The following is a 20525-nucleotide window of genomic DNA, read 5'->3' on the forward strand; positions in this document are numbered from 1 at the left end:
CTACCAAACGAGAAAATGAAAAATTTCCCATTTCATTTCCCCAGCAGTCACTTGTCCTTTATGTTCTACAGACCCATTTGTGAAAGTGAACAACTGAGAATGTGGAATGAGTCAATTTATATGTTAACAAAAATGGCACTGAAAGTCATCAGTAAAGTTTTGCAAAGCACTTTGTGCTTACTCAGCCTAAATTTAACACAGAGAAATTAGCAGGGATTAGACGACTTTGGAAAATAAATAAATAAATAAAAAGTATAGTACTTCTTTTTCAGTTATGTTACACAGCTGCATTTCATCTCCTACTGCTAGCTTAGTTAATATCTACTTGATCAAACTAATAATTCTCAGAGAAAAAAAATTATCTGCATGAGTAACAACAGGAAAGGGGTTACGATGAATATTTCTAAAAGTCACACACTTAATAATAGGAAACTTCAGTTTAAACAACTAGATAATTTGTAGAAGAATTAGCTAATCATGTATTTTTTATGAGTTCCCAGTTTCCCTCTTTATGTCTCATGGAAGCACACTGAAAACATTTTCAGCAATAAGAAACTCATTCTGAATCCTAGACAATGATTCTGTCTCTAAAAGCCTGTTTTTGTGCTGAGATCATGGAAGTCCCAGCTCAAGCAAAACATTTTTTTTTAAATGCTCAGCAAAAAATATCATTGAGGAGTGAATGGACAGAGACGTGACAATAATTCCAATATCTTATGAGTTATTTGTAAGGAATTTATGCATGTATTTGACATAATATTCTTAGCTCTTGCATTTGATGAGAAAATAAGCTCACCAGACAAAATGCTACTCATCCCCTTAAAAGAATGAAATAGCATCTTTGTGGATTGTGTAGAACTGATACAAGGTGGTCATGTGAACTTCATTGCTCAGTATGTCATGGCAGTTAAATGGTATGGTATCAGCACAGTAAGATGGATCACTTTGGTCATGTGACTGAATGGCAGAAATGAGCTCTTGTATTTGGAATTGCCCATGATCCCATGGTGAATGAAGTTTGTCCAATTTATTGATGTATTGTTTGCAAAATATTTGGGGGAGGAGCTATTGTATTTGGACTTGCCCTTCACCACACAATGAATGAAGTTGCCCAGTTTATTGATGTATTGTTGCAAAATATTAGAGTCTACAAGGAATACCATAACAATGTAACGTGGCATAAGAACAACAGTGATACAAGGTCATGGACTGGATATGCAAGTCTAATTTGTCAACAACAACTAGTTTCACTTCTGACAGAAATTGCCAGTGTCAGTGAATGCACAGCAGTATCATCAGTTTCTGAGCAAACATTGTGGTGCAAAATGCTTGCAGTGGACATTTTGAGTTAGATACCACATAGGAATCTGTTGCTCGCAGTAATACATACAGCTGTACATCTTCAGTGGGCCAAACAACATATCATCTGGACAGTAGCTGGCTGGAGGTGTGTAGTGTGGTCAAACAGGTTGTAATTTTGACTGTACTGCAAGACACTGAATACACATATAGTCTGATGAGGCATTGAACCCAATCTGTATGGAGCAAACAGTTTAGGCTAGAGGTGTTTCTGTGGTGTTTTCGGTAGTACTTTTTATACCATGACCTGAGCCCACTCATTTAGGCTCCAAGAACATGAACCAGGATGTTTATTTCAACATTCTTGGTGACAAACTGTTGGTCTTTCATATACATCTTCACAGTGAGTTTGTTGTGGACACTCCCATTTTTCGAGCAAGCAAAGCAAAGAAGGGAAAGCAATAATGTAGAAGGAGTATATAGATGTACTTGAGGGCATTATTATGGAAATGGAAGAGTGTGTAGATGAATATGGCATAGGATATATGATACTGAATGAAGAATTTGACAGAGCACTAAAAGGCCTAAGTCAGAAGAAGGCCAAAGGAGTAGATAACATTCTGTTAGATCTACTGATAGCCTTAGGAGAGCCAGTCATGACAATATTTTTCAATACGATGGGCAAGATGTAAGAGACAGGTGAAATAATCTCAGACTTGAAGAAAAATGTAGTAATCACAATTCTAAAGAAAGCATGTGCTAACAGGTATGAAAATTACCAAATGATCAGTTTAATAAGACACAAATGCAAAATACTAACATGAATTCTTTACAGAAGAATGGAAAAACCTTGAGAAGATCAGTTTGGATTCCAGAGAAATGTAGGGACACATGAGACGATACTTACCCTACAACTTCCCATAGAAGATAGGTTAAAGAAAGGCAAAACTACATTTATAGCATTTGTAGACTTAATAGAAAAATGTTGACTGGAGTATTCTCTTTCAAATTCTAAAGGTAGCCAGGGTAAAATACAAGGATTGAAAGGCTATTTACAACTTGTGCAGAAACAAGATGGCAGTTATAAGAGTTGAGAGGCATGGTAGGGAAGCAGTGGTTGAGAACAGAGTGAGATAGGATTGTAGCCTATCACCAGTGTTATTCAGTCTGTATACTGAGCAAGCAGTAAAGGAAACAAAAGAAAAATTTGGAACGGGAATTAAAGTCCAGGGAGAAGAAATAAAAACTTTGAGGTTTGCTGATGACATTGTAATTCTGTCAGAGACAGCACAGTACTTGGAAGATCAGTTGAACAGAATGGACAGTGTCTTGAAAGGATAGAATAAGATGACCATCAACAAAAGCAAAATTAATATAATGGAATGTAGTCAAATTAAATCAGGTGATGCTGAGGGAGCTAGATTAGGAAATGAAACACTTAAAGTAGTAGATGAGTTTTGCTGTTTGAGCAGAAAAATACCAGGTGATGATTGAATAGAGAGGATATAAAATATAGGCTGGTAATGGCAAGAAAAGCATATTGGAAGAACAGAAATTTGTTAATATCAGGCATAGATTTATGTGTCAGGAAGTCTGTTCTGAAAATATTTGTGTAGAGTGTAGACATGTACGGAAGTGAAACATGGATGATAAACAGTTTAGACAAGAAGAGAATAGAAGCTTTTGATATGTGGTGCTACAGAAGAATGCTGAATGTTAGGTGGTCAAGTCACATAACTAGAATTGGGAAAAAATAAATTTGTGGCACAGCCTCACTAGAAGAAGAGATCAATTGGTAAAACACATTCTGAGGATCACCAATTTAGTACTGAAGGGAAGAAAGGAGGGTAAAAATCATAGAGAGAGACCAAGAGACGAATGCAGTAAGCAGATTCAGAAGGATTTAGTTTGCAGTAGTTACTCGGATATGAAGAGACTTCCACAGGATGGAGTAGCACGGAGAGCTGCATCAAACAAGTCTTCAGACTGAAGACCACTACAACAACATTGCCATAGAAAATAATCCCCAATGCAGCAGAGAATGATTTTCAAATTTGAAATTTGCCAAACTGAACTTTGTGGTTAAACTTGGTACATTATTATTAATGTTTACTTTTAGTACAAGTAGGTTATTTTTTTGCTTGGTTTTTTTTCCCCACTATGATCCTGTGTGAAATTAACACAAGTTCTCTGCTATGAACCCTCTATAGACCTGTTCTGATTAATCTGATTTGTATGTGGTAGGACTGAGTTTGGGCCCTTGATTAGTTTGCTGATGTCATAACCAAATGTTAGTTTTTGAAAAGATCAGTTGTTCATTGTTTCAAGGAACTTTTGCACTATATCAGATGTTAATTTGGTCTTGCCAATGGTAAACTAATTTTTATGAGGGTATTGTTATGTATTTTACAGGTACACTCTTGTGAAGCAATAGTTTCATTGATGCCTGACTGTTTTGTGGTAGGTGGCAGCAAGGAAGGAAAATGGAGAGAAGCAATCTTACACTGCCATTGTATCACTAGGAACTGGCCTCAGCAGCCAGAGACAGTGTCATGTCTGTGTGAGTTGCATTTGTGCAAGTGCCTGTGTGTATGTTGCCTAACTCAGAAGAAGGCCTTTTGGCCGAAAGCTTACTTGTTTGACAGGATTTTTGCTGTGCCTATCTGCAAATCAACATCTTCCTACATGGTGAGCAGCAGTCTGTTCTTCTCATAATATTGTCATTGAGAATGTTAAAATAATTTTTAATTACTACTGACTTCCAAGATATGAATACTGAATTAATTATGATAGACTCAATGAGAAAGAGAAGAATTGATAAGCATCTATATTCACTGTTACATTGAGGTATGTGTCATTAACAACCCTTAAACTAGACAAATATCTTGAAATTTCTTTTAAATAGCCGAGATTTCACCTACTTTTGTGTTGAATTAATTTATATTGGGCTATGCCTAGAGAACAGAAAAGAGTATAACTGCAGGGTGCAGCAAATAAAATTGGCCTGGATGAGTGGATACAATTGGACATAAATGTGCAGATATAATCACACTCTGTGACATGTGCACCATGTGTATGCCCACCACATGATCCACACAAGTTCAGACCATAGTGTGGACTGAGTCAGTGTGATTGGAACAGTGCAAAGGAGATGCTGTTACTCTCAGTCGAACAGCTAGTGTTCATTGTGGAAAGTTACATCACAAAAAAGTCCTGGAAAGAGTGTGGTCAGTTTGCTGAGAAGTTTAATTTGCAAAAAGTGCCAGCAATGAGTGTCATTCTCCTCAGCACCTCCAATTTTGTGAGTAGCTGTTTACTAAGATAACTATGAATTGCTTGGACATGGATCTGTTCTTTATGTCTGGGAAGCCAGGTTTTACCTGAGTGGTTATGTCAACTCACAGACTCACAGGTTTTCAGCAGCAGGTTAGGTTAGGTTAGTGGTGTTTAACGTCCCGTCAACAACGAGGTCATTAGAGACGGAGCGCAAGCTCGGGTTAGGGAAGGATGGGGAAGGAAATCGGCTGTGCCCTTTCAAAGGAACCATCCTGGCATTTGCCTGAAACGATTTAGAGAAATCACGGAAAACCTAAATCAGGATGGCTGGAGACGGGATTGAACCGTCGTCCTCCCGAATGCGAGTCCGGTGTGCTAACCACTGCGCCACCTCTTTTCAGCAGTAACTTCCACAAAACACAATTGCATTATCACAAGGTAGGGGTTTGGTGCACAGTGTCTGCACGCTGCATTATTGGTCCCGTCTTTTTGCATCAGATGCTGACTTCGGCATGTTGCATTGCCAACAGTTTGGAACCGTTTATGGCAGCATTAACAGAGGAGGAAAGGACCTACAGTTACTTCGAACAAGATGGAGCAACTGCTCATGCAGCCAACTCAACCTTGGAACACATTTATACAGTCACCATGCCTGACAGAGTTGTCAGCAGAGGTCAGCCTGGTCACCACCCTAGTTAGCCACCCAGGCCACCTGATCTGTCAGTATGTGATTACTTTGTGTGCGGAGCCTTCAAGCCTAAGGTGCGTCACAACAATCCTCATAGTCTTCAAGAACTTCAGCAGGAAATTTTGGATGAGATTGCACCAATTCTAGCAGTTAAGCTTTGATTCTCTGCAGCAACTCAAAGACAAGGGCCCAAACGTGCCAAGTGATGTATGGTGGTCACTTTCAACATCTGCAGTAGTCAGGTTTGTACCGTATTTCATTTCCTCTGCTGTGTTTCTTTGTACCCTGGAACTCCAGTCTAGGGGTCACTTTCATTTGCCCCACACTATAGACACAGAAATGACTGCTTTGGATATCACCATTCATATGAAGCAAAAATCCTTCAGAAGACAAATCTTTTTTGTTATTTTGGTGAAGGGGGAATTAACACTTGATCATTTGATATTATGGGGAAGAGGAGCTAAAAGGTGCCTTGTAGTAACAGGAAGCTCTCAATGTGTCTATAGTTAAAAATGATTGAAGTTGATAAATTGGAGTAAAACATTGATTACAGACATAGGGCTCATGCTCCTATTTCACACTGTCACAAAACAGCTCACTCACTCTTTTGTCCAGCTCTCTTTATTTACCCTATATTTTCAGTCATAATTATTTTATTTCAATTAGAATATTTCATTGCAATGAAAATATTGAATGTAATATTTCATTTCAATGAAAAAACTGAACGTAGAAGGATACTGATAGCCCTTCAGTTCATAATTTTAGTAAATCATAGTCTTGGCAATGATGGTAACCATACCTGCACCAGAATAACAAAGTGACTGACATCTAGTTTACCAAAGCAACAACCAATAAGAGCAGTTTTCATACTGCTCTGCTGCCTCAGCTGCAGGTCACCAGCTAGCTGTAGATGTCAGTTATGATCAGTAACATAACTGTTGTGATTTGTTCCTATATGACTTGTTTTTCTATGTGGTGTGTTTCTTTTATGAAATTTTTAAATATAACCATATTATTGGTTGGGAAAGCAGAGAGACTACTATGATCCTGTAAAGTGGACTGAACATTGTATTTTAACATGGAATACAGTATGGACAACACAGCTGCTGTTACAAGAGACATATTGCACTTTCCCATAATGGCAAACTGACAACATCTTCCCTTTCTATCCTCAGCTATGGATCACTTTTTTATTGTGATCCAGGCTATACTTTACAACTACTGAGCATCATGTAACACATGGAATGGTCCTTTGATATGACACTGTCAAATTTTTGAGCAGCTAAGATAATGGATAGAGTTTGTTGGATTCTTACATGAAATGTTCAGACAGACATGACTGGCAGTCTATTTGAAGAGAAAATCATAACTGGGATCAAATGTGTGGATGAGACATTTCAAAAGGTATGGATGACAACTTTGAAATTGTAGATGCTGTTCTTTATAGATAGGTTTAATTCTTATGGCACAGTTAACATGGCTGCCCATAAGATGAAGGTTAACACTGGGGAATGTAAGGTGTGGTATGTAAAACAAATGAACAAATTTGACTTGCATAAAGAATTACAGTGTTCACAGAAATACATGCACATAACACACACAAATCTCATCACTGTAACCTAAGTAGCTCATAAGATGGTGGCCCTGCATACAGGAAAGCTCTTTCTGTTTGATCAGCAAATGAAAACACATGTTGCGCTACTCAGTGACTACGCAGGTTCAGTGCGCGAACAAAAAGTACACACTGATCAATGCACACACGCCCACTAACCAGAGTAATATGAAAGACCCACAGGTCTCAGGAAAATTCTGGTCTACCCTTGAGAAAGTGATCTCCAAAGTCCCCAGAGATGACGTCAAACTCCTCCTGGGCAACTTTAAGGCACAGATTGGCGGATAAAAACGATGCAGGAAAACAGTCAGCAATTATCCAGCACATAAATTTACTAACAAAAATGGCACACAGCTCATAGAACTCTGCCAACAGAACAACCTCAAGCTCATGTTGACATCCCTCAGAAAAGACCCCAGAAAACAGAAAACCTGGTGCTCACCAGTCAAGCAGTTGTGTGAGTTCCGAATCTACTATGTGGCGATCTTTTATCCAGCACAGAAAGAGATCCCCCTTACCAAAATTTGGCACAAAGAAAAATCACAGAATCTGAAGTGAAAGAAGCATGGGAAAAAGAATGTGTAAATGACTGGCAAAATTCCCACTGGAAAATCACAGGAAAAGCACGAGCCCTCATTCCTCTGAAGAAGAACACCAAACAGCCTTGGTGGTACACCAACTGTGAGAATGCACTTGTCACTAGGAAAATTGCATACCAGAAATACAATAAAAAAAAATCCCCAGAAAATTTACAGGCTTTCAATGAAACATGAAAAAGAACCTCAAAAATTATCAGGCAATTCAAGAGAAAATTCATGAAAGAGCAGTTAGATTCCATAGCAGACACTTTCTGTAACTACAACACAAGAGATTTCTACAAGATCTTTGCAGGGCAAATCCGAGGATACACACCACTGAACCTCTGCTTCAAGAAAAGTGATGGAAAATTGGCACTGACAAAAAAGGATAACTGCAAGGTGTTGGCACAGTATTTCTCAGAACTTGTCACTAGGAAAATTGCATACCAGAAATACAATAGAAAAAAATCCCCAGAAAATTTACAGGCTTTCAATGAAACATGAAAAAGAACCTCAAAAATTATCAGGCAATTCAAGAGAAAATTCATGAAAGAACAGTTAGATTCCATAGCAGACACTTTCTGTAACTACAACACAAGAGATTTCTACAAGATCTTTGCAGGGCAAATCCGAGGATACACACCACTGAACCTCTGCTTCAGGAAAAGTGATGGAAAATTGGCACTGACAAAAAAGGATAACTGCAAGGTGTTGGCACAGTATTTCTCAGAACTTTTGAATTGCCCAGAACCCACAGAGAGATTCCTAGAGGAAGAACTGGCAGAGGAGCACACAGACTCACCACCCCTAACACAAGAAGAGGTCCACAGACACATCCTCAAACTCAAAAACAACAGAACATCTGATGAAGATGGTATAGTGGCCAAGCTACTGAAAAACCTTGGAGGACACTCACTTACAGAACTCACACATATTATCACAGACGTCTGGATATCAGAAAAGCTGCCAGGTGACTGGAAATGCGCACTGACTCACCCATACAAGGTCCTTTCGGCATGACTACTCAGAAGGACACAGGACCAGCTGGAACACAAGATCAGCAAGTACCAGGCAGGGCTTCTGACCTGGTTGCTCCTGTGCAAAACAAATCGTCAATTTGAAGATTATGCTGAAAATAAAAAAATCAGAAATATGCCAGTCATATGAATTTTGTTGACTTTAAGAAAGTGTATGATTCTGTTGACCACCAGTCATTGTTCAAAATCCTATACAAACAAGGTCTGGACAACAAGACACTTTTTTGTGGCTGATCAAACTGACACTAACAAACACGACATCAAAAGTGAAATTTAGAGGGGAAACCTCAGAACCTCTTGAGATCAGGACAGGCTTGCATCAAGGTGATGGTCTCTCACTACACCTCTTCATCCTAGTATTGGACAAAGTCATTAAGGAATGAGAGAAAGAGCTGAAATTACGAGGATACTGGAAGCCAGTGCAACTAGGACGACCCAAGGATGAACTGGAAGTTGGCTGTTTAGCCTTCGCAGATGACCTTGCACTACTTGCAGACAATTAAACAACAGCAATCAGGCAGGTAGAAGTACTCAAAGAGTGCTCAAAAAAAGTAGGGCTACAGATCTCCTTCCAAAAAACAGAGTTCTTCTGCACAAAATTCAACTTAGTGAATTTAAACACAAAATATGGCAAGATTCACAGAGCAGCACATTTTAAATACCTAGGGGAAGTGCTCGAACTGACAGGAAAGGAGAAAATCATGCAGAACACCAGGTTGTACAAAACACAGGGTATCTACAACAAAAAATGTTTATGACCTCCATCAAAATTCGTCACCACATACTGTAATCAAACCTGAGGTGCTATACGCCTGCGAGACTCTGATGCTACTCACCAAGGGTGACTGAGAGAAGATCCTCACAGGAGAAAGAAAAAAATATCAGGAAAATTATTGGACCAAAATTCACATATGAAGGATATAGGCTTCACTCCAGACACCACACAGCAGTTGTCACTGAAAAGACATAAGCTAGTGCTACGACAACCACACACATTTGTAATACATGACTTATCAGTATAAATTTTTAGGACTAACCAATAAGAAATAAAGTAATCAGATCCACTGGCAAGGGTTTGAGCCAAAGCAAAGAGCAGAATTATCATAAAAATGACGAAGTAGTTGGTTCCGGATCTGAAGTAGCCAACATATGGGGACTTTTTCACCACTCCTTTAGTTGTAGCTTCCATCATGTCTGGTGCTTCTTCATCCTCTTCTTCTTCTATCAGCGATCCGTGGTATGAAGATGCGCTCTTGAAAAAATAATGAGTAATATTACTTCACAGAAACATATGTTATTTTCATGCTTTTGGTCTGTTTAAAGACAACTAAAAAAACAACATGTTACTAATATTTTAGTAATTTTTGAGAACATTTCTCATGGAGAAACAGTTGCCTGGGTTAAAGTACATTAAGAATGGATTATAAACAGTCTCAACTGCAGAAGCATTTATTTCGATAGTAGCCAATTTTGGTCAGAATTTGATCATCCCTTGACCACCATACTGTGATAGTGTGTGGTGCTGGTGAATGGAGTGGGTGTTGTGATTCCATGGACATTAATTCCAGTTGACGTCCATGGAGTTGCAACACCTTCTCCATTCAGAGCCACCGCCTACCATCATGGGTGAAGGTGATCAAAAAGTGACCGAAACTTGTTACCATCAAAATAAGTGTTTTTACTGTTCATATCATTTGTAAGCCATTTTTAAACAGACATTTTTTTGCTCTTACAGCATGAGATCAAGACCAGCACACAATAGTCAGTTTCTTCTTTTAATGTAACTTAAAACAAGCTTAGCATTTTTTTAAGAACTGCCTATTGTGTTGATATCAGGCAAGTGTTAAGTGAAGTGCAAAATACCCTTCTATTCTTTGTGTTGATCAAGGCTGTAAATAATAGGTATGAAGCCTACTGACAACAATGGGCTTCAGGTTGACTGGATGTTTGCATTGTGTGTAGGCTCTGATGAGTATGATGAAGTATTTGTATAGAGTATTATAGCTAAAACAGAAACAGATCCCTTTCACACTTACAGGGTAAGAAAAAGTATGTTTGATGATTACTGAAAACAAAAGTGTGACAACTAGAAAAATGTTAAAATTATTGCATACTTTCAAACTTTCCCCTGTGAAACATAATATAAATACATTTGGATAGCCAACTAGGTTGTGAATTTCATTTTAGTGTAAAATCTTGACAACTGCCAGAGCTGTTTTCAGATACTTCATGACATATAGTACGTACTCATATGCCTTGTGAAAATGGCATTGTGTCCCACACTATGTGTACTGAATATATACGTTTGTGTTAGATTTTTTACCAAATGATGTGTTGTGTTGAGGAAGGCAGAGCTGATTTCAATAGTGTATCCAATATCCTGGGACTCCAAGAAACGCATCTCTAGTCAATAAATAAAAATATTTATGCAAAAGAGAAGCATTGTAGCCCAGACTGCATTTTGTATAGCTGCACCTTAAAAGTAAAATGCTTACTCTCAATCACTAAGGAAATTAATATCATAAGAAACGAGGTAATGAGTTTCCTGGACATTTTTATGCTGCATATTCAACGTCTGAATGGCTGCATGTATGAAAAGTATTTGTGGAACAGAAGGGGGCCTCAATAATGATGAAAACAATAAGGCTTGGACCAACAGATATCAGATGACAATATTACTAGGTGAAATTTTTATACGTAAATGAAGATAGGGGGTAGAGAGTTGATGCGTCAGAGAGAATATTTGGCCAAAGAGTCTTTGAAGGTGACAGCAGTAATGTTACGAAATGAAACTGATATGAACATTTGGAGGATAAGCAATATAGGAACAAACTAAGAGATCCAGCAAGTATGTGAATTTTAGTGTGAGATAATTTATGGATGTCATTATAGTAATGTTTCAGGGTATTTTCCAACCGTTAAACCTTCTAGATGTAAAACTGTGTCATTTGATCTTGTGAGCATCAGGAAATAATTGAATACTACCCTACAGTTACTAATATTAGTTCTGAGACAGTAGAGGAATATTATCTATTGGCAGGATAATAAATAGCATCTGATAATGCATAATTTGGATGATTCAGCTGGAAAAGAGATGATTATTGACAAATCCATGAAAATATAATGCCATTGTTTTGTATTGTTATGTATAGTTTCAGGTATAGGAGGATGGGATTGTCACATGAGCATATAGAGTAATTTTGGTAGTTAAAATTTGATAGAAAAGAAGGCAGACATGCAAACTCCTGTTGCATTTTTAATTTGATACAGAAAAAGATGAAATCCATTGTTAAAAATTTTTCTCTTAAAAATGCATTTACTTTTTGCTATAACAGAATAATGCCAGTAACAAATGTAAGCTATATCCTCACACACAGCACACATTGAGAATGGAGCTCTTTAAAAGTAGACAACCATTTGGGTCCCTAAATGTTACTCACACGTGTGGATGCTCGAGATATTTGCCTGGAGAATCTCGAAAGCTGCCTACCAAATGTTTGTGATGATTTATTCTCTTCAGACTCATCTTCATCTGTGTTTTTTCCTGAAAGGCTCAGCATCATTGCATACTCTGGGTTTTGTACAACTGATGCATATAACCCTTGAATTTTGACTTTCCCCTGTTGGATAAAAAACATAATTATTGTACAAAATCAGTGATACTGTTTGATGGTTTAAAGAAGAAATATTTCCAGCAATGTGCCTTATATATAGATCATAATAGCCACATACACATATAAACATTATGCAACTGCAGTGGAAATACAAAATTAACAGTAATATGCAGACTATAATCCTAAAATGATAAAAAAGATGGACTGTGCATGAAGAGAGTACATGCATCCTTTTGATTAAACACTATTAACTTTTATTCTTATTTAACTCACAATGAGAGACTTGTATGTATGCAGCAAAATATTTGGCAGTTTTCAGTGGCAAGATCAGCTATGATACACTGTGTTTACATGCACATACAAAAAGGGCTGAAGATTTTTCAATATGAAAGATTATAATTTTGTCTCTCTCTCTGTCTATAGCACCCCCCCCCCCCCCCACATCCCCTTTCTCTCTCTCTCTCTCTCTCTCTCTCTCTCTCTCTCTGTGTGTGTGTGTGTGTGTGTGTGTGTGTGTGTGTGTGTGCGTGTGTGTGTGTGTGTGTGTGTGTGTGTGTGTGTGTGTGGATGCAACTGTGCACTTGTCAGCAACTAAATGTTTCTAGGCTAATATTCAGTGAGTGGTCTCCATTACTCCTAAATTATCCACATTATACCAGAGTTTTCAATATGCCTCTTTGTTGTTATAAAATGTGCGTGCTATTCATTGTGAGATAGTTGAGAATATGGAGTCATATACTGAGTTAAGAAATGCAAGAAACATTTATTGTTGCAAAATATTTCGATTTCACAATATGATTTCAGAGGAACTACTGCATTTTGTCCTGAAAAATTCAGTTTTTTTTATTTTCTCAGAAATAAATTTGTTTTGGAATCTTTTTATGGTTGTCTATAGCATAGGTCATCTCCTCATTTGGTGAGCATATTGTATCTCCAAGCGATTTTTTTTTAAATTCAGGAAACAGGGAAAAAAAGAATCACATGTCTAAATCTGAGAAATAAGAGGCACCATCCATCCAAAAAGACCCAAGACTGGTTTTATTCCTGGCATATAAGTGGCATAAGTGCAGTAGCTATCATGGCTGCTTGAACTAACAACTGTAACAACAGATGTGCATTTGACCACTCTGTTGTAAGCAAGCAATCTCAGTAGTTGACATGTGACCATAATGAGTCAACATTGTTGTTTCACAATTCACAATACAGCAATTTTTCTATATCAAGTGTTCAAGATATTCTCTAGAATGTTTTGAAAAAGAGAAAAGTATGCACCAAGTTTGCCCCACACACCTTGACTCCTGGACAAAAATGAATGTGGATATCTGCTGCAACTTGATTGAAATGCAATTCACAGACAGTTCATTCCTGGGAAAAATGATCACAGGTGGCAAGACTTGGTGTTATCAATAAGAACTTGTCTCTAAATGACAAAGTGTAGAAATTCATGAAGGCTCAATGCTTTGATGGCATAACCAACGTTCAGTCCACTGCTGAGTTGATGTGAGTTGAACAACATTCCACAGAAGAACTTTTCTGACAGTTTTACATGGTTGTCACAATGGTATGTGTTTTGCAGTCTAGTGGGGAGGGGGACGGGGGAATATGTTGAACACATGATGTATTAAGACCACCTTTTTAATCATTTTCTGCTTTTTGCTAATCCTGTCTCAAACCCTTATGGACTGTAGCAGTACATAAGAAATTATTTCTTTGCTGAACTCGTGCACTTTTGGCATAACAGCATCCAGCAGAAAGAGCAATATTTGGCATGCTACTTGTAGTTTTTAGGGCTCAACTAACAATTCAAATGGTCCAAGAACATTACATAGTAAACCCACACACTCTTTTATGCTTTTCTAAACAGACAAACATGATTATACATTACTCTTTATTTCCTTTTATTTTTCCTTCTCATATTTGGTACTTACTATTTTAACTGCAGATTCATCTCCAGGTGGAAGCACGTTTCATCTCAATCCATATAATGATGACAGAAGTTCTTTGGAATATACTTCAACTTTTACAAACAAGATTCCGAAATGTCTATGCTCAAATATTTACAGTTGGGAGGCGATCAATGCTAAGCCCATCAAGTAATCAGTTTCTTCATGCAGAACCATTCAACATATTACATATTCATTCAAATGAGGTACCAAAAGTCTGAATAACCTCATGAATCTTAATTTGAGGTGAACTTTTACCATATTTTAACAATTTTTATGAACCATTTCATCAGAAGAAACCAGCACAAGTCAAATCTGCAGTATTTAGCACAATCTCTCTTATAAGTTCTTACATGCTGGTGCAGAATTTCCATGAATTTCTCTCAACTACATTACATAATAATTTTCCAACCTCTCCCCCCCTCCCCACACACACACACACACACACACACACACACACACACACACACACACACACAGACACCTCCCCTCCCCCACCTCCACGCACACACACAAAACGAATCATTAAACTGACACATCAGTGAGATAAATATTTAGAAAATTGTTGAAATCAAAAATATAAGACCTGGTATTTTATTTCTGGGTGCAACTCTTGACACTCAAGACTTAATGCTCTTGTTATATGAGTATAAACTCACAACATACTTACTGCATCAATTAGCACAACATGATCCGTATGAGGTAGATTTTGTATTTGATGTGTCACAAGTATTCTTGTTTTATGATGCAAAAATTTTACAATGCATTCTTCAAACAGATGTTTTCCCACATGGGTGTCCACTGCTGAGAGTGGATCATCAAGAAGATATACGTCTGCATCGCGATAAACAGCCCTGAAACACACAAGTAAACAGCTTATCTTATTATTAGGCAACAGCAGCATATTAAATGATTACAACCAGAACTTATCAGCCTCTATAATTAATTTATAAATATGTGTTCACACATGTATTTACAGTAGCAACTCTGTGCAGAAGATGCTAACTGAAAGCTGAGTCTAAACCTAAGTAACACCCAGGGTATGGAGTTAGAATTACATTTTAGATAACTACTCATTCAAATCTACTGCTGAAGCTCAGCACTCAAAAGACTGTTAAGGGCAGTGCAATAATTTTTAATTTTTAATTTTCCACTAATTAGTGCAATTGTGCCTGCAGATGTTTATCAGCACTTCTTTCAGAGAGATTTATTCTAAAAATGAACTAGTGAAAATGTCAGAACTCACATGGATTGAGCAGACACTGCTTTGGTAACACTGAGTGCTTCTGGGAATTGCTCATGCATGTAACCTCTGTCCAGAAACATTAGAATGTAAAGCATGCCATGTGTATGTAACTATGTGAGGGGTGATGCATCAGTCACACACGTGTGTGATTGCCTGCCATGTTGAGAGAAAACTGAAATTCACTCTTATAGTTTGGGAAGAATATTTCATGTAGAGCTTGTCGTATTGCCAACAGTGACTAAATTTTTACATTAGTGGAAGGAGCATTCTCAGTGATGTGCCGAATTTCATACTCAAATCCATAACTGAAATTTCAGTGAAAACTGTAACCAGAATCCCCAATAATCTCTACATGATATTCTTTACCAAGATGATTTGCGAAGAGCCAAAATCACAGATCACTTCACTACATTTGCCTTAAAAATCCTAGTTACTTAGTATTCACTGCCTAAGGAGTTCAGTACTAATTCTGATATTCCCATTAGTTGACTACTCCATAGCAGAAGAACCTTATTGGTCTTTCGACACATATTATGACTTTTTTCAAATGAAAACATCGTCTGCTATAGGCTGTAATTTTTTTTTTTCATTTGTTGTTGGCCAGTTTTGACTGTTTAGTCATTATCAAGCAATATATGGAATATCTCTAGCAACATGCCACAACAAGATATTTTGTATGTTGCTTGATAATTGCTATACTTGTCAAAATTGGTCAATAGCAAATAAAAGAAAATAAATTCTGGCTTGCAATGGGTAATGTTTTCTTTTGAAATGTACACTGAGACCATGAACCTGTGTATAAATAAGATCATCATATGATGACTGTCTTACCAGATTGTTCCTGACAAGCTTTTGATGTATGCACATGAATGTCTAAAGCTTCAAGGACACTGCTGTGTTAGAGGCATCTAGACTAAATATGGCAGACTGGCACCATTTCTGAATCCTCTTGCTGATTTGGCAGGACTCCACAGTCCAATCGTTTACCCAATTCCTAAACTTCATATCCTCACAGTTCTAAATTTTGATATTAAGTAATGGACAACACTGAGTATGGTTCAGTATAAACATCTCTGTTAAATTATGTTTGAGGCATTGTAACAAAACCTGCTAGCTATACCAATTGAAGTAACATTAAGTGACACTAGCACTTTGACCTGATCTTTATGAATTAGCACCAGTAAACTTAGATAAAACAAAGGCATCGTACTAGGTAGAAACAACTACCAGCTGTAACGTGTATGCAAATCTGTTAATGTTGATAACAGATCAAATGGAAAGCAATAATTTGTGGGTATGTTTGAACACCTCAGCCATTTTTGCATGTTGTGTTAGTGATGATTTTTATGATGGAAATGCCAGCATCTTGTTAACTTCCTGCTTTTTTATGTATTAATGACTTAATAAAAATATTTTGGAGCAGATCGAATTTAATATAGTCAGAATTTATTGCTCCAAAATATACTTGTATAGTAATTATGATACAGTGTTATAAATATTAATAGCACCCAAAAATATGGACAGCATTCCACATGCTGAAGAAGTACTAGACTTTCAACTTGTGAAAAAAGTGTGTGACTTTCAGTGTCATGCTAGCACAAAGTATACAGCCCTTTATTAGTACCAGCACTGAATGAAGTACGAAGAGCTTGTTGTTCCCAATCCTCTCTTTACCCTCTCGCAATCTGTATATTGGATGGAATCTGATTCATCTACTTATCACACTCCCTTGCATTAACAGACAATGGAAGTGTGACATACATAAAAATAAGTTCTCATAATCAATCACAGACTGAAGGAAACAGTGGCCCAAGTAGCAGCTGAAGGAAAATAATATCAACTATTCACTGCTTAAAATTATTCTGGGGCAAGCCATAAAATTTCATCACTGTTTACTCACTGAATTAATGCTGTAAGATATAAATAATTTTAAAAATAAATGGCAAATGAAATTACTCAAGCTTTTAAACCATTGATTAAAATGTTATCCAAAGTATAGTTGTCAAACTATTATCCTGTGAATAACATAAAAGAGATCACTTTTATGTGATGGTGATTTCTACAACAAACAAGAGTGTCTAGATATACAGGGTGTTTAAAAGCCTTTGTGAAAAACATCTTGTTACAGAGAACAACTTTTGCTGCAGACAAAATGTTCACTGGCATTTCCTGGGAGGTGAGGTCCCATCTTACTGATTTTCTAGCCATGGGACAATATGATTTCACCAAACTAGCAGGTACTACTAACCAGTTGTGGTGCATCTGATAGATAAACTGATAGATTTTCAACCAAAAAAACCTGAAGTATGTGTGGCTCTTTGTGGAAAAAGACATTTTAGAAGCTTGACCTACCAACTTTCCTTTGGAGTATATGACTAGTTTATAGGCAATACACATTGCACACGAACACCACAGAATACTGACACCCTGATACCTCTCAGAGGCACAATCAATTATTATAGACACCTGATGTCTCCAGGAAGCATGGATGAATATTTTGTCTCTAATGATAGTTGTTCACCATTATGTGATCTATCACCCCTAGATGTTTGTCACACTGACTTTGAAACACCCTCTATAATAATTAGATATTTTAATGTTTTGTGTTTGTGAACATTTGTTTGTTTATTAAAGTGATTAGCAAATTAAATGTCAGGGAGTGACCATGGATTACATTTTTATATACTAAAAAGGCTATATGTTCTCTAGAAAGAAGAAGATCTCAGCTTGAAGTTAGATCCTCCAAAAACTTATACCCACAAATGAAGAGTCCATCCATCCATGCTAAATACTTCAGCTCTTGCTGTCCATTTACCTGCCACAGAGAATTCGAGCCATGTCTTGTTCAGTTTGGTCCACAGTGGTGATTTGACATTTGACAGAAATAACTCCTTCCTTGTTGCAAGGATCCTACTGCTGTCTCTGTATTACACATCTCTGTCACCAAATGCCTCAATCTCACCATTTTTCCTCATCTTCTTCCATTTCACTTCTCTCCATCGCTTCCTTGATACCACTTTGCCACAATTTTCATGGTCTTCTTCTCCTTCCAGGAGGTTGCCATGAAAGTACTTTCTTGAATATTTTCATCAATTCTTTTGACATGCCCAGACCGTCCTTGCTGTCTTTCTTCTATTTTATGTGTAATACACAATGAACACTGTATTAAAAAAATTAGTGTGTGGGAGGCATTGCATTTGTTATGCATAAGACAAGAGTAGGCTGTTAAGTATCAGAGAAAAAAAAGCAGGTTTCAATATGGCCAACCAACAACAGTCAGACATTGACATCCTTGAGCTTTATTTTGGGACAGGAAAAAGTGCCTCAAATGGTACTTGGTGAAACTTGGCACTGCAAAATTTACATTGCATGCTTAACAGGAAAGACATTCTCTAATAAAAACACAATGATCAGGTACTAGTTTACACAGAATTTTGATTTGGATGTGCAAATATTTACTGAAAGTTTTAGAATGCTGACTTGCACCAGATTACAGAAATACGTACCAATGGCTGCTAAATACACTACTTTTCTATATGTGTTTTAGTACACTTTTGAAGTCAGAGCATCCTTTCTGAGTTAGCATTTTGCATTTTCAGTTTGTTGTTGTGGGTAGTAACCTTCCTCATATGTATTTGTGGAAGAATGTAGACATTTGTTAACACACTACTAGTCTGTTGCTATTTTCATATCACTGGAATCCTCTACCAAAAATTTCAGTATAGTAATTATTCACAGCAGCTCAATGCTGGGATGGTTTGTGATGGACCAGGAATGTGGTATCCACTCTCACTTACCTCCCAAAATATAAAAGTGGAGATGATGAATATTTACACTTGACAGTACAAAATTTGGCTGGCAGAAATCACATCTACACCTACATCTGTACTCTGCAAACCACCGTGAGGTGCATGGCAGAGGGTACATCGCATCATACCAGTTATTAGGGTTTCTTCTGGTTCCATTCATGTATGGAGTGTCAGAAGAATATTGTGTGAATCCCTCTGTGCACACAGCTATTATTCTAATCTTATCCTCACAATCCCTATGTGAGTGATACATAGTGGGTTGTAGCATATTCCTAGAGTCATCATTTAAAGTCAGTTCTTGAAACATTGTTAACAGACTTTTTTGGGATAGTTTATGCCTATCTTCAAGAGTCTTCCAGTTCAGTTCCTTCAATACTCTGTGACACTCTCTCACAGGTTAATCAAACCTGTGGCTATTAGTGCTGCCCTTCTCTGTATATATTCAATATCTCCTGTTAGTACTCTCTGGTACATGTCCCACACACTTTAGCAATATTCTAGGATAGGAGAATGAGTGATTTGTAAGCAGTCTCCTTTGTAGACTGATTGCACTTCCCTGGTGTTCTAGTAATAAACCAAAGTCTACCAACTGCTTTACTCATGACTGAACCTATGTTATCATTCCATTTCATATCCCTACAAAGTTTTATACCCAGGAATTTTTATGAGTTGGCTGATTCCAACAGTGAGTCATTGATATTGTAGTCATAGGATACTGCATTTTTCCATTTTATAAGGGGAGCAAAATTTTACATTTCTGAACATTTAGAGCAAGTTGCCAATCTATGCACCATGTTGAAATCTTATCAAGATCTGACTGAATATTTATGTAGGCCTAGCTTCTTTCAGATAGTACTTCATTATAGATAACTGCATCATCTGCAAAAAGGCTGATTTTACTATTAATATTGTCTACAAGGTCATTAATATAAAATATGAACATAAATGGGCCTAACACACTTCCCTAGGGCACACCCAAAGTTACTTCTACATCTGATGATGACTCTCCAACCAAGATAACATGCTGTGTCCTCCCTACCAAAAAGTCCTCTATCCAGTCACAAATTTCATATGATACCCCTTTTGATCATACTTTTGACAATAAACATAGGTGTAGTACTGAGTCAAAGGCTTTTTGCAAATGAAGAAATACTGCATCTACCTGGTTACATTGATCCAAAGCTTTCAGTGTTTATTGTGAGAAAAGTGTGAGTTGGGTTTCACATGATTGATGTTTTAGAAATCCATGCTGGTTGGTATTGAGGAGGTTGTTCCATTAAAGATACCTGATTATGTTTCAGCTCAGAGTATGATCTGAGATTCTACAACAAATTTATGTCAAGGATAATGTCAGTAGTTATGTGGATCATTTCTACTACTCTTCTTGTAGATGGATGTGACCTGTGCTCTTTTCCAAGAACAG

General features: G+C 37.3%; 1 protein-coding gene across 1 annotated transcript in view; it reads right to left on the reverse strand.

Moving 5' to 3' along the window:
• Window positions 1-20525, reverse strand: part of LOC124594828 (ATP-binding cassette sub-family C member 4-like) — a 163273-nt gene that overhangs the window by 60598 nt on the left and 82150 nt on the right. Inside the window, exons 11-13 of the mRNA XM_047133275.1 lie at window positions 14718-14901; window positions 11931-12110; window positions 9528-9742 (exon numbers count right to left, since the gene is read on the reverse strand). Of these exons, the coding sequence (XP_046989231.1) occupies window positions 9528-9742; window positions 11931-12110; window positions 14718-14901 (579 nt within the window). The remainder of the gene's footprint in view (window positions 1-9527; window positions 9743-11930; window positions 12111-14717; window positions 14902-20525) is intronic.

Source organism: Schistocerca americana, chromosome 2 (assembly GCF_021461395.2).
Source record: "Schistocerca americana isolate TAMUIC-IGC-003095 chromosome 2, iqSchAmer2.1, whole genome shotgun sequence".
Classification (NCBI taxonomy): domain Eukaryota; kingdom Metazoa; phylum Arthropoda; class Insecta; order Orthoptera; family Acrididae; genus Schistocerca; species Schistocerca americana.